This window comes from Geotrypetes seraphini, chromosome 15, assembly GCF_902459505.1.
Source record: "Geotrypetes seraphini chromosome 15, aGeoSer1.1, whole genome shotgun sequence".
Lineage (NCBI taxonomy): Eukaryota > Metazoa > Chordata > Amphibia > Gymnophiona > Dermophiidae > Geotrypetes > Geotrypetes seraphini.
In genome coordinates this window covers 37,036,740-37,052,407 of record NC_047098.1, presented here as the reverse complement: position 1 = coordinate 37,052,407, position 15,668 = coordinate 37,036,740, and the positions used below count along the sequence as shown (strand labels likewise).

The following is a 15,668-nucleotide window of genomic DNA, read 5'->3' as shown; positions in this document are numbered from 1 at the left end:
ACCGGGTTTAAACGTTGTCGACAGTGTAATCGGGTGATTTCGGTCACCGATCCCCACTGCCGTTGTTTACAGTGCCTGGGTTCTTCTCATTCCCCAGAAGATTGTCATCGCTGCTTTACCCTCACTCCACGAGCTTTTCGGCGACGTTGTGCTCAATTTTTTCAACTTTTCGGTATGGAGCAATCTTCGGATCCGGCCTCGACCGTGGCGGCTGCCCCGGTCTCGAAGGCCTCGACTCCGACGACCTCGACACCTGTGGTCTCGAAGGCCTCGACCCAGACTCCGGCTGGAGTTTCGGTCTCGAAGGCCTCGACCTCTTCTACTTCGGTTACCTCGAAGACGACGCCATCCACGAAGTCTTCTACGGGGGGTAAGTCTCCGAGTTCCCTTTCAGGTGCCGTATCCAAGAAGCCACCAGAGTCCTCGGCACGTCCACTTTCAAAGCGTACCTCCAAGATAAGGGAATACTCACCTTCGAGGTCGCCCTCTTCGGAGCGTACTGCTGCACCTACGAGGTCAGAATCTTCTGTCTCGGTGCCGATGCTGGAGGACATGTTAAAATCTATCCTTACCACTCAGATTACCTCTTTAGTGGCTCAACTGGTCCCATCCTCGACCTTGCCTCGGACTGATCAGCCTGTTACTCAACCAGAGCTTCCAGTCTCCCGAAGCCGATCCCGGACACCGAAGAACATTTCTTCATCAGAGTCTTCTCCGGGCTCACCTCCTCCGAAGCACCGGTCGAAGCATTCAAGACCTGTTGCTTCCAAGCTTCAGAGGGAGTCTTCGACTTTGGATACCGAGGCTTCTTTACCTCGCTCTTCAAAGACGAAGCATGGATCTCGACATCGAGCCTCGACTCGAAGCCCTTCTCGATCCAGAACACCGTCGAAGCCAGTCCGTCGAGACAGTTCTCCACACACCTCAACTCATTCTATGCCACGTACACCTGGTACTTCTCCATCCAGGAGTTTGAAAAGGAAACATTCTCTTACTCCACCTCACAGTGCAGCTTCTTCTGTCACTATGCGTCTGGAATCAGACCTTTCAACATACTCTAGAGAGGCTTCTCCATCCTACTCAGTTCAGCCTAAATCTCGCAGTGGCTCTCCTGAGGAATCATCTGATCCAAAATCAGTTTCTTTTGCCAAATTTATTTTTGACATGGGCCAAGCTCTCAAGCTAGACCTTCATTCAGACTCTAAATATACTCCTGAATACTTAGCGGATATGGAGCTTCCCCATCCACCTAAAGAGTCACTCAGATTACCTATGACTCCTGTTCTGCAGCAGACCTTCACTCGTAATATGGAAACTCCTTATTCTATCACTGCTATCCCATCCAAATTGGAATCTCGTTACAGAACGGTCCCATGTAAAGGATATGAAAAGTCTCAACTTTCTCATCAATCTCTGGTGGTAGAGTCATCATTGAAGAAAGCACATCCCTCCAAGATTTACGCTTCAGTTCCTCCTGGTAGGGAAGGCCGTACCATGGATAAATTTGGTCGACATTTATACCAGAACTCTATGATGGCAAATAGAGTTCTTAATTATAACTACATTTTTACGTCCTACTTCAACCATTTTCTAAAGATTTTATCTTCATTTTACCCGGACATCTCTACCAATCGCCTATCAGAATTTAAAAATATCCTTAAGACTCTTTCTCAGTTGAGACTATTCATGTTACAAGCTTCCTATGATGCCTTTGAACTCTCGTCTAGAGTATCTGCATTTGCTGTAGCCATGCGTAGGTTAGCATGGTTACGTATAGTGGACATGGATCCTAACCTTCAGGATAGATTGGCTAATCTTCCTTGTCAAGGAAATGAGTTATTTGATGACTCTATTGAGGCAGCTACAAAGCGTCTTTCAGAACATGAGCGCTCTTTTGCTTCCCTCATTCGTCCAAAACCTAAACCTGTACCAACTAGAGGTTTCAAACAAACTCCACGTCGCTATCCACAGAAAACAACTCCTGCTTTTTCTAGACCTCCTGCTCGTCGGCCTCCTCAACAACAACGACAACAAAAGTCTCAGACCCCTGCTGCCACCAAGCCTGCTCAGTCTTTTTGACAATCTCGACCTGAGCATTCAAATTTCTCAGTTTCCAAATTCTCCCCTCCCCATAGGGGGTCGCCTGTCCACATTTTATCATCAATGGGAGCTCATTACATCAGATCTCTGGGTACTTGCCATCATACGAGAGGGATACTCTCTTCGACTCCAGGTACCTCCAGATCGCCATCCAAGAGAGTGTCTTTCAAATCAGTCGCATCTTCCCCTCCTTCTTCAAGAGGCTCGAGTTCTTCTTCTCCTGCGAGCAGTGGAGGAAGTTCCTCTTCTCCAAAGGAACTTGGGATTCTACTCCCGTTATTTTCTAGTCCCCAAAAAGACGGGGGATTTGCGACCGATTTTGGATCTCAGAGCTCTCAACAAATATCTAGTCAAAGAGAAATTTCGAATGCTCACTCTGCCAACTCTATATTCCTTGATGGATCAAGGGGATTGGATGTGCTCCCTCGATCTCAAAGAGGCCTATACTCATGATCCACTGTTCCCTCTAAGCTGAGCAGGTGTCCTCCAGCTGCATTGCTACCACTAGGGGGTGGAATATTTTCAGTCGCTAAGGACAGGTATGTTCCCTGGAGTCCTGCAGAACTTGCCTGTCCCTCACAATTGAAAAATGTGACAGTAAAACAGCACCCTCTATTGGTGAGACTGTGGGTGGAGGACTCCTGCTCAGCTTAGAGGGAACACATATCCCTATTCATCCAGCGTTTCGCAAGTACCTCAGATTCCAAGTAGGAAATCTTCATCTTCAGTACAGGGTTCTCCCCTTCGGACTGGCTTCTTCCCCCAGAGTTTTCACAAAATGCCTAGTGGTTGTGGCTGCAGCTCTTCGCAACCAGGGTCTCCAAGTATTTCCATACCTAGACGACTGGCTCATCAAGGCTCCCTCTTTTTCAGAGGTTATTGCAGCGACCCAACAGACTATTCTTTTTCTACAAAGTTTGGGATTTCACATCAATTTTCCCAAATCTCAGCTGACTCCTTCTCAGTCTCTCCAGTTCATAGGAGCAACTCTGGACACTATCAATCTGAGAGCATACCTTCCACAACCACGTCAGGATGCACTCCTTCAAATTTCTCAACAATTCTTCCAACTTTCCACTGTCCCAGCAAGGAAAATGATGGTTCTGCTCGGTCACATGGCTTCTACAGTTCATGTGGTTCCTTTTGCCAGACTTCACCTTCGCATTCCTCAATGGACACTGGCATCTCAATGGCAACAATCAGTGGATCCTCCAACTCGACTAATTTCCATCACTCCTTCATTAAAGAAGTCTCTCCGTTGGTGGATGCTCTCTTTGAATCTTTCAAGAGGTTTACTGTTTTACCCTCTTCCTCATCAGAAGGTCCTCACAACCGACTCGTCAATGTACGCATGGGGAGCTCATGTGGACGGTCTTTGCACTCAAGGGCTCTGGACCCAAGCAGACCGGCGGTGTCCTATAAATTTGTTGGAACTCAGAGCGATATTCTATGCTCTCAAAGCTTTTCAGCATCTACTTCACGACATGGTGATTCTAGTACGTACCGACAACCAAGTAGCCATGTATTATGTAAACAAACAGGGAGGGACGGGATCTCACTCCCTCTGTCAAGAAGCTCTGAAATTGTGGCATTGGGCGATTCTTCACAACATCTTCCTCAGAGCGGTATATATTCAGGGTCAACACAACTGTTTGGCGGACAAATTGAGTCGTCTTCTACAACCTCACGAATGGACACTCAATTCTCCTACTCTTCGCCAAATTTTTGCTCGTTGGGGGACTCCGCAGATAGATCTGTTTGCGTCACCTCTCAACTTCAAACTGCCTCAATTTTGCTCCCGCATCTATACTCCTCAACGTCTCGAAGCGGATACGTTTCTACTGGACTGGAGGAATCAGTTCCTTTATGCTTTTCCTCCGTTTCCTCTGATTCTCAAGACTCTTGTCAAGTTGAAATCAGACCATGCCACCATGATTCTGATAGCTCCTCGGTGGCCCAGGCAACCTTGGTTCTCCCTTCTACTTCAACTCAGCACCAGGGAGCCTCTACTTCTACCAATATTTCCTTCTCTACTCACGCAGAATCAAGGATCTTTGCTTCATCCCAATCTACAGTCTCTACATTTGACAGCTTGGTACCTTTCTCTATAACAGACTTTTCTCAATTCTCTCCGTCTGTGCAAGATATTTTACTTGCTTCCAGAAAACCATCAACTAGACAATGTTATGGTCAAAAGTGGACAAGATTCTCTGCTTGGTGTTCTACACGTAATTTACCACCCAGATCTGCTTCCTTGACATCAGTTCTGGACTATTTACTTCATTTATCACAATCTGGACTTCAGACTACATCTATCCGAGTCCACCTTAGTGCTATAGCTGCTTTTCATCAGCCCTTGGATGGAAAATCCCTTTCTGCACATCCTATGATTTCTCGTTTTATGAAAGGACTTCTCAATCTCCATCCTCCTCTTAAACCACCTCCTGTGGTTTGGGATCTCAATGTTGTTTTAGCTCAACTTATGAAATCTCCTTTTGAACCACTTGACACAGCTCATCTCAAGTATCTCACTTGGAAAGCTGTTTTCCTGATCGCCCTCACTTCTGCTCGACGTGTCAGTGAGTTACAAGCGCTAGTGGCTGATCCACCTTTCACAGTTTTTCACCATGACAAGGTTGTTCTCCGTACTCATCCTAAATTCTTGCCTAAAGTTGTTTCAGAATTTCATATCAATCAGTCTATTGTTCTGCCTGTATTTTTTCCAAAGCCTCATTCTCACCCAGGAGAGGCAGCTCTTCATACCTTGGACTGTAAACGTGCTTTGGCTTTCTACCTTCAACGCACTCAGCTTCACAGAACGTCTCCTCAACTTTTCATATCTTTTGATCCGAACAGGTTGGGTCGTCCTATTTCAAAGCGTACCATCTCCAACTGGATGGCTGCTTGCATTTCTTTCTGCTATGCTCAGGCTGGTCTTCCTCTGCAAGGTCGAGTGACGGGCCACAAAGTTAGAGTTATGGCGGCATCTGTAGCTTTCCTCCGATCAACTCCTATTGAGGAAATCTGCAAGGCTGCCACTTGGTCCTCGGTTCATACTTTTACCTCTCATTATTGTCTGGATACTTTATCCAGGAGGGATGGCCATTTTGGCCAATCTGTTTTGCAAAATCTTTTTTCGTAAATTGCCAACTTCCCTCCATCCCTTTTTACTTAGCTTGGAGGTCACCCATATGTGGGAATATGCTGCCTGCTTGTCCTGGGATAAAGCACAGTTACTTACCGTAACAGTTGTTATCCAGGGACAGCAGGCAGATATTCCCACAACCCTCCCACCTCCCCTGGTTGGCTTCTTGGCTAGGTATCTGAACTGAGGATCCTCTCAGGAGATGCGCCCCCTGGTTCGGGCGGGAAGGCACGCGCGCAGGCGCGGTGCAGTGCTCGAAAGTTCGAGATCTTCAAGCAAGTTTGTTTTCGAGGCTGCCTGCTGTCCCTGGATAACAACTGTTACGGTAAGTAACTGTGCTATCGTTCCCCCCCCCCCCCCCAATTTCCAGATCATTTATAAATAAGTTAAATAGCCCTGGTCTCAGTACAGACCCCTGTGTCACTCCACTGTTTACTCTCCTCCAATGAAAAAAATGACCATTTAACCCTACCTGCTGTTTTCTATCCGATAATTCCTAATCCACAATTGAACTTTGCCACATATCCCATGACTTTAATTTTTTCAGGAGCCTCTCATGCATCAACCGGCTCATCTTTATCCACATGTTTATTCACACCTTCAAAGAAGTCAAGCAAATTGGTGAGGCAAGATCTCCCTCAGCTGAACCCATGCTGACTCTGTCTCATTAAATCATGTTTGTCTGTGTTCCACAATTTTATTTTTTATAATTGTTTCCACCATTTTTCCCAGCACTGAAGTCAGGCTTACCAGTCCGTAATTTCCCAGATCTCCCCTGGAACCCTTTTTAAAAATCGATGTAACTTTGGCTATCCTACAATCTTTAGGTACTACAGACGATTTTAGCGACAGGTTTCATATCACTAACAGCAGGTCAACAATTTCATGTTTGAGTTCTTTTAGTACCTTGGGATATATACTATCCGATCAAGTAGTCTTCAGTAGATAGCCCTGTGTAGTCTATAGCTGTAGCCTGAAAGGTTCCTGAGAATTAGATGTAGACTGGTTCCCCTTTGATAGGCACAGGCAGCCATCAAGTTTCTCCTTCCAGTCTGATGGCTTGTTTCTAGAGTTTTGATTGCTGCTTTTTCTTCTCTCCTCAACTTTTAGGAAGGGGAAAGGAAGAGGGAATTCTTACTCCTATCACAGTTTTATCAGCTTTAAAGTCTTTAAAAAAAATAAAAAATTGAGAGGTGCTCTCAGATAAAATAGAAAAACACTTCCCTAGAACTTGTGACAAGAATTGGCATTTTCAAAGCAGAGATGCATTCTGTGAAATCAGAAGGCTGAGCACAATTGATGCTCTGTGGCCTTTGGCAGCTGCTTCTCTCAGTTGGCACAGTTGAAGTGGAGTCCCAGATTGAGGTTTTGCCATCTCCAGTGGATCAAATTACAAGCAGTAGCTGCTTTGGGGCTGGAGCATGAAGCAGCAAGAGAAACTTCATAGGAAATAGGTGGCTCCTTTTTTGACGGGAAATATCTTAATTTTGTCACCAGAGCCTACTGAAACCTAAGGAAAAGATCCCCAGTTTTTAAACCATATTTGGCCCCAGAAGTAAATTTTTACTGTTTTTATAGTTAAAGGGCCAGATCCTGCAGCTTGGTATGCCTTTCTTTCCAGAATTTATTCTTTTCTAAGCCCCTCCTGAATTCTTGCTTTGATAGTTCAGATGCCTGTGATTGGTGGGATGATGAGGAAGGACGAATTAGAGCTTACTTGTAATTTCTCTTCCTCAGATTCCTCCAGTTCAGATCTCAGTTCTACTAAAATTTATTTCCTACAGATCTGTATGTTACTGAGGCGAATAGCAGTAGCAAGAATTACACAGGTGCATTTGTGCCATTTCCCTTTTCTTTTTGCTATTGATTTACACTCAGTGAGCCAATTTTTCAGCTCAGTTGTCACTAGCTCTAGTGCCCTCTTTTTGTTCTTAAGGGAAATAAGTATTTGTTTTGCTTCTTATCTGATTAGCCAGGGACTGTACAGGACCCCTATATAGTGATGTCAAACCACTGATTTTTGTTTACCATCTGCCGGCAAAGGAAAGTTAACTTACACATCTTGACTGGGGAGATTCAAGGAAAGAGAATTAGCAGGTAAGCCCTAATTCTTTCTTTTTATAAAAAATAGATTAATCTGAGCTAGATTTTTTTTTTTAAAGTCCTCATAATTTACCTGGTCCCATTTGGTATATAAATAATTTTCCTTTAATTTCCCCAGGGTACCCCTATAAAATATGAAACTAGTACCAGCCAATCTGCTATCAAGCATAATGTCAAGTCATTGATCACAGGACCAAGCAAACTGCCTCGTGGGATGCCACAGGTGGAGATGATGCCAGAGAACCTGAAAGTAGTGGAGCGTGGAAAATATGAAGATATTAAGGCAGCAGATGCTATTCGCTCCCGTCATACATCAGTGGTGAACTCTGGCCCCTCTGTACTCAGGTCAACTCTTCATGAAACCCCAAAGTCACAGCTGAGTCCTGGGATCTATGAGGATACCAGTGCAAGGAGGACTCCTGTCAACTATCAGAGCCCAATGTCCAGGAGCTCACCCATGTCAAGAGCAAACGATGGTGTGTTTCTAAGCTCTGCTGTCTCCTGCTTCCAAAAGATGTGTTCTAAGGAATACGCTTTGCAGTCTGTTCTCTTTGATGGAAATATTGTAACACATGCTTGGAAATTCAATCTATTTGTGACCAAATTCATTTTTTCCCACACCTAAAAAGTTGTTTGTAGTAGACATTTATAGTAGTCTTATCTTTTCAGTCCCTTCTGTAGGACTTGAATCATTTTCCTAAGCAATTGCTAGAACCTTATTATAACCAAAATGTGACCTCACACAGCATAGTCAAAGGAAGAATGACCTCAGATGAGGAAAATTAAAAATAATCAGGTATGGCCATAAAATATTATTCATTCCAAAATGGTAAAATATTAATCTCACAAAGGTAAAATTATATTAAAAATATTTTAGAATGAAAGAGGACTGCCAGTAGCAAGAACAAAACAGAGAACATACAAAACAGACCATTTGCGAGTATCTTGTCATGGTCCATACGAGCCTACCACTGCTTCCAACAGAATTATAGTTTGAGAAAATTTAGTTTTAAGTTCTAGCTGGGTTTACCTGCTATAAAATCTGTTCTTGTGTAGCCAACAAATTGTCTTTCTGTTGGAAAATGAAAGCTTTTACTAGAAATACTAGACCTTTTTTGTTCATTCTTAGGGTGAAAAAGTAGGTGCTTAGTCAACTGGAGTCAGTAGGTCCATAGAATTATATTCTTGTTGTATTACTTTGCCTGCCACTTATGGTCTCCTGTAGAGCAGTAGGTGAAGTCATTACTCTAAACACTCAATGTTTGGCCACTTGAGGGGTGATGATTTTACACTGCAGAGTTAGTATGCTGATCATTTAAATATAGACACTTGTAGGCTGAGGAACTGGAGCTACCCTTCATTTTCTCTGTGAGTGATGGGCTTGTATGAAATTCCTTGATTATTTAATAGTAATGGGAAGTGTTAAATGATTGCATGTGAGCATACTTACTGGTTTACTGTTTGTGATCTCCAGGTGGAATGACTTCTGGGAAGTCTTCCAGTCATGAGAGAAAAAGCACACTTACTCCAACACAACGAGAGTGTATACCTGCAAAATCCCCAATTCCTGGTGTTGATCCTGTCTCAGCACACAGTCCTTTTGACCCCCACCATCGAGGAGCTCCTCCAGGGGAAGTATATAGAGGCCACCTACCACCTCATCTTGATCCAGCCATGCAGTTTCACAGAGCTCTGGATCCTGGTAAAGTCTATTTCTTTAGTATCTACAGTCTTACTGATAAGCAGTGTCATGTATATGGTACAGGAAAGACTCCTAGTGAGCTGGCACTTCTGTACAAAGAAAAATGTCACAATTACTGCTGCCACCTTCATTGATATTGTAGAAAGATCATAACAGGTCATGGGGAAATATCCTTGCCAGTTTCACAGTGAATTGCATGTCCAAGGCATGATTTGTCAGTAGACTTCAAGTACTTTTTTAAATGTGGTATTCATCATTATTTACTTTGTGAGCTGAGAGCTGACACACACACAGTTGAATATTCAGGACTTCAAACTATTTTGTTTCTCTACATGTTTATAATTCCTAGTGTTTTTGTATTGTCTAAAATTCCACTTACGTTCAGGAGTTCCAAAAATATTTCTGTTTACATAACTTTGCAAAACTGTAATAAAAAGATGGTCACAAGACCTGTAGAAATGAAACATTTTAAAAAATTAATTTAACAATATTGGGCTGAATTTTCAGTGGTGGCAATAAATTGTATTAATTTAAATGCTAGAGCTGGTGTTCTGTTTTATCACCTGCAGTAGCACTATAGTTGGTGACGCTGAATGGCTGTATCATGTAGTCACCGTTGCTACTGCCATTCAGCAGGCCTAAATTTTTATGTTGAAATCAATTTTTTTATGACTAATGTAAGTTAGTATAAGCGTACAATAAGACTGCATATATGCAGCAAAAAGAGAAACATCTTATCCAGCAAAGCATGTCATCAAACGGTTTTTTAGTTGCATCCCATCATCCCCCCTACCTTCCAACTAAACTCAGCACCCCTTCCTTATACCACAAGATCTTTGTCCCACCAAACTTCCCAACCCAAACCTGTCTGTAATCTCTCACAAACCTCAAGGACACTACCTGAGCATTCACTCAGTTCTAGAGGAGCTGAACTCTTATACCACCCTAGAGGAAATCTTAATCCCTTCCCCTTTTCCCCCCTCCCCACACCACAAAGACGTATCAATCAAACAATTTAACAGAAAGTTGACAAATCAAGTTCACAAAGTGTTAAATATTAAGCTACAGCCCTGTGGCTCATGGAATTCAAATAAACCTCCCAAATAAGTAGAAATTGTTTTCTCCTTTTAGGGTAACCTTCCATTGCTTGTGCTTCCCAAGTGACTAGTTTATGGACTTGATTCCTCCAATGCCAATAAGAAGGCAGATCAATAGTAGTCCAACATTATAAAATACACTTTCTTGCTAGTAGACGCACCTTACGACGCATCAGGATCTCTTCCTTGGGCAAACCATGAAATGACCCAGGCACATCCAACACCAACTTCTGTCAGCGTTCCTACTATAGTGCCACTTAGCAGTTGTTTTAAATATCTTACTGTAGCAGACCAAAAGTTTTGTTCATGCCAGCATGCCCAAAAAGAATGATCAATAGTATGTGGTTCCCTACCACATTTAAGACATACTGGAGATTCCAAGCCTCCCATTTTATCTAACTGTTTTTTTTTTAGTTAATATGCTCTATGAAGCATCCTAAAATAGCACTCCCATAGTACCACATCTTCTATCAAGTGAGGTATAGTACTAATAGATCTCCCAATATCCCAGTGACTCAATTCTAAGTCAAAATCTCTTTCCCATCTCATCTTTAAAAATTGCATATCCTTCCGCCGCTCATATTGGTGCAAAGTTCTGTGTAAAGCTGATACTGATGTATTATAATCTGCTTCTCTCAGAAAAAAGGCTCTGAGTTTTTACCCTATATATTTATAAAGCTGCTGCAATGACAGTGAGTGTACATAATACTGAATTTGACAATAAGCAAAAATGTCCCCTCCCCATCTTCCTATTCAGTCCTATAGGTTCTCAAATGACATCAAATCACCAGCCTCATCCAGTTGATGTTCTACTTGCTTAATACCTTGCCCTTCCCATTTCACAAATACCAAGTTAGCAAGTCCTAGTTCAAAAGTGGGGTTCCCTCTAATAGTTAATTGATCAGTTATTGAAGGGTTCATCATCTAGTCCAATGGTTCCCAACTCTGCCTGGAGGACCACCAGCCAGTCAGGTTTTCAGGATAGCCTTAATGAATATGCATGGAGCAGATTTGCATGCCGGTCACCTCCATTATATGTAAATCTCTAGCATATTCATTAGGGTTATCCCAAAAACCCAAATGGCTGGTGGTCCTCTGAGACAGGGTTGGAAACCACTAATCTAGTCTACCCATCAAAGCCCTTCATACATCCCTCAAGCATTTAAACAAAATACTATGCTGAAGATTAACTTTAGTCGATAATTTACATAGTTTAACAAGGAAATAGGTCTATATGAGCTCAACTGAGTGGAGTGTTTCCTGGGTTTCAGAAGCACAATGATCTGAGCTACACTGAGATGCTCCAGCATTCACCATAATATTAAACACATTAGTTAGGGGTATATCGACTTCTGTTTTCATAAGTTTATAAAATTCTGCTCAAAGCATCCATCCTTGGGGTCTTCAAATTAGGACTTTAACCAATAGCCAAGTCTACCTCAATTTCCTGAATAGGCAAATTTAATGTATATAATTGCACTTGAATAAGATGCGGTAACTCACAGCTGTTTAAGTATAAAATCCCCAGGTAGCCCTCTTCATTGGATTGTGGGGCATAAAGTTGTTTATAGAAGTCCTGAAAGGTAGCACAGATCTCCTTGTTTGTAGTGATCCACCCTCTCTCTTCTGATCACAGCCTTGAAACTTTTTGGTGACCTGTCTTAGCCAACAACAAGCATGCAAGCAGGTGGCTACTCTTTTGACCATATTTGTAAAAGTGATATCGGTAATAAATCAAAGACTTTTTTTTTTGTAAATTCTTTATTCCTTTTTAAAACATGTACAATAAGTGAAATACAGAGTAAATTATTCATTTTACGATATAGACATCACTTAAAATTTTTCAAATATTCATGCATGTCCACTGATGAAGTTTTTCATTTAAAGCTACTTGCAGCTCTATTAGATATTGTTTATTAACAGGGTTTGGGCATCTACCAAATTTACGGCATGCCATGCTTAACTGATGAATCAAATTAAATATCTCTTTATCTCACATGACACGAACTTGATGAACATATGCAATGACCGCCATGTAACTTCCTTTGCAGCTTCTCAGTACATGACCACATCCCCTATATGTTATTGATTTTGGGCTTGGTAGTCTCACCAGCAGTACATTAAAAATTAACAAATTTTGGGATCTTTCTTCAACCACAGCGGATAAGATCAATGATACCCACGGCTTCTCCCAGTAGATCCTTCCCAATCTAGCCACACCCAAGTGTAGTCAGAAATCCATATGGGCCTATCTCTACCTATACCAGTTTCGAAAAAAGTCCTCTAGACACTAAAAAATAATTGATATCGGACTGCATGGAGTGTGCTCTAGACATGTGGGTATAAGCCCTTTCACCAAGGTGTAAAATCCTCCATGCATCTATAAGATCCAATAAGTGACACAATTGAGGAACATAAGAACATAAGCAGTGCCTCTGCCGGGTCAGACCAGAGGTCCATCCCGCCCAGCAGTCCGCCCCTGCGGCGGCCCAACAGGTCATGACCTGCCTTAATCACCAGAAGGGGCCCCCTTGCCCCCTAGGTTTCTCATCGAAGTCCTATCTTCCCATCAATGTCCTAACCCTCCGGCCTTGCACCTGCACGACCTGGTGAGCTGTCTATACTTATGCAACACCCCAGCAAGGCTGTTGGATTCTCCTATCACCCCAGCAGATAATCTCTCTGTGATTTATCTGGCTCGGTGTTGCATGGAGTATTAAAGTCACCTCCTATAACAATCTTTACAGTGTCCCAATGCAATTATTTCTTAACTAGTCTTTAAGCCCGTTAGATTAACGGGTGCTAGAACATATGTGTGTGTGTCGTGTCTTTTTTTCTCTCTCTCTCCTTAGCCGCTTTCTTTCTTTCTGCCTTTCTTTTTCCTTGGCTGTCCATCACCACCCCTTGCCTGCTCCCCCTGTCCATTTTCCCTTCCTTTTACCTCCACTGTGTCCACCACCACCCCTTCACTGCTCTCCTTATGCAGCAGCAGCCCTTCTCCCTTTGTTTTACCTCCCCCCTGTCCAGCAGCACCTCTTTCCTTCTCCCCCTGTCCAACATTAGTCCTCCGTTCTTTTTTCTTCACCTCCCCTGTCCATCAGCATCTCTTTCCTTCTCCCCCTGTCCAGCAGTAGGCATCCCTTCCTTTTTTATCCTCCCTCCTCCTTCTTATCCCTATGATACTCTTACCTTGCTCTGCCCCTGATCAGAGGTTCCCGACAGCTGCCCAGTTGCACCCATTGGAAAAGTTCCCACTGCCGCATCCCGCACCCCTCCTGACGCGGCTCCCGCTGTCCTTTCTGTCTGTCTCTGTCCCTGGCCCCCTTTGCCTGTCTGTCTTTCTGTGTATCTCCCTGACCCTGTGTCTTTCTTCTTTCCTTTCTGTCTCCCTTCCTCCCTCTGTCTGTCTGTCCAAAGCAGCATTCCATCCCCCTCCCCCCACACCAGTTCCCTGTGCACCTGCCCCTGTGTCTTTCTTATTTTCTTTGTGTTTCCCTTCCTCTCTCTGTCTGTCCAAAGCAGCATTCCATCCCCCGCCATTTCCCTCCCCCCACACCAGTTCCCTGAGCACCTGCCCCTGTGTATTTCTTATTTTCTTTGTGTTTCCCTTCCTCTCTCTGTCTGTCTGTCCGTCCAAAGCAGCATTCCCTTCCCCTCCATTTCCCTCCCCCCCCCCACCAGTTCCCTGTGCAGCAGCATTAGCGTTTCCTCTACCCGCCCCTGTCCCTTCCCCTTCCCGCGGGCCGGACTACAAAGGTGGTGATTCCAGCAGCGCTTTTATCAGTCTCCACACGCTGCTTCGGGCCCTTCTAGTGCCCTGATTTACTCTGGCACGTCCCTGATGACATCATCAGAGACGCGGCAGAGCAAATCAGGGCAGTAGAAGGGCCCGAAGCAGCGTGTGGAGACTGATAAAAGCGCTGCTTGAATCGCCATTCGGACCCGCGGGAAGAGAAGGGGGTGGGCGGCAAAGGAGAAACGGAGATCTGCGGCGGCGACAGGAGAAACGGAGAACTTCGTCTGGCTGCGGTCCGGCTTGTGGAGGCGATCTGGTTGTGACGTATTCGCGCGCATGCGCACTCCTTCGGCCACAGACCTACAGCGCACGGAACACGAAAATAGGACTGCGCATGCGCGAGTTAGCCTTTTATTATATAGGATATACAGAGTACCGTCAAGGTTGAAGCCTTGATAATTATGTAGTTGCTTCAAATCTTGGCTTTTAGACTTAAGCTAATTCAGCCTCTCTATGTTTCTTAGCATGTATCCAATATATGTGCACATATTTTTCTATATAGAAATGTAGATGATACTCAAACTCGCATAACAAACTGAAATGTTTTCATCTTACAGCTTACCTATTTCAGAGACAGTTGTCACCCACCCCAGGTTACCCTAGCCAGTACCAACTTTATGCAATGGAGAATACACGGCAGACAATCTTAAATGACTATATTACCTCACAGCAGATGCAAGTTAATTTGCGTCCTGATATGACCAGAGGGCTGTCTCCCAGAGAGCAGACGCTAACTCTCCCTTATCCAGGGACTCGAGGTATGTCTATCTGGCTCTTCTCCATGAGTAGCATATACCATAAGAAGTCCCTTTAAGTGCACTGCATTTTTCCTGTGCCATTTTGTTTACGAACTTAATGGTGGCCCAGTGTAGAAAAGTCCTATTTTTTTTTGCCTGGCAGCCTAGTAAATTCTTTTGGGCAAGTGATAGTAAACAATAATACCTATCATTTTTATAGCACCACTGAAAGTGCAAGGCAGTATAAGTATCCAGATATAATAAGTCCCATCCACAAAGTGCTTACAGAGAGAGAACGTGACTTGCTCAATGGGAAAAGCAGGGTTTGCATCCTTCTGCATTTCCTAAACCTGGGCCACATGTCCTCTCTAGTTAAACACTTGCAAGGGTATTTGGCTCTACATTGCCCCCAATTAACTTTGAGTCTTATTCTCCCCCCAGGATGACATTCTTTTTAAATATTACATGTACAAAGTTTATCACAAACACAATGAGGGCAGTTTCCAAAATTAATTTACTCAGGAAAAAGTACACATCCAACAGTTCTTTGGGTTTGTTTGGCTGTCAGGATCTGTTGTCTTGCTTTGACTGCAGCAACTCTGCTGCCTCCAGAAGATTCTGCCTAATGGTTGGGCTGGCCCTAGGTAGATACCAGCACATTATACAGAAGAAACAAAGTATTGAACTTTTACCACTAGCAGAGTCATGTGCAGAGATTTTCAGCTGAATTTAAGAGATAGACTTTTGGGTGTGGTCTCTTTGAACCTCTTCACTGCAGTGCAGTTGGTTGGGAACAGCTAGGGCAAGCCATTATTACTAGGTAAGTCATCCATGCCCATTTGCCCAATACTAAAACAGATGTTCAGATTTGCAATTTTGTTTTTCCACATTACCTCCAGGCCTGTAATAGAATTTTGTGTATATTTTAACTGAGCTTATATGAAAGCTGCCAGACTAAAGGTGTGTTTGAACCCTTATTTTGTGAAGC

At 43.6% G+C, this 15,668-nt stretch overlaps 1 protein-coding gene across 12 annotated transcripts in view; it reads left to right on the top strand.

Moving 5' to 3' along the window:
- NCOR1 (nuclear receptor corepressor 1) overlaps window positions 1-15,668 on the top strand; it is a 509,406-nt gene that overhangs the window by 426,067 nt on the left and 67,671 nt on the right. For all 12 annotated transcript variants that reach the window (XM_033922034.1, XM_033922033.1, XM_033922035.1 and 9 more), the window contains 3 exons: window positions 7,467-7,824; window positions 8,823-9,050; window positions 14,501-14,701. In XM_033922034.1, the coding sequence (XP_033777925.1) occupies window positions 7,467-7,824; window positions 8,823-9,050; window positions 14,501-14,701 (787 nt within the window). The remainder of the gene's footprint in view (window positions 1-7,466; window positions 7,825-8,822; window positions 9,051-14,500; window positions 14,702-15,668) is intronic.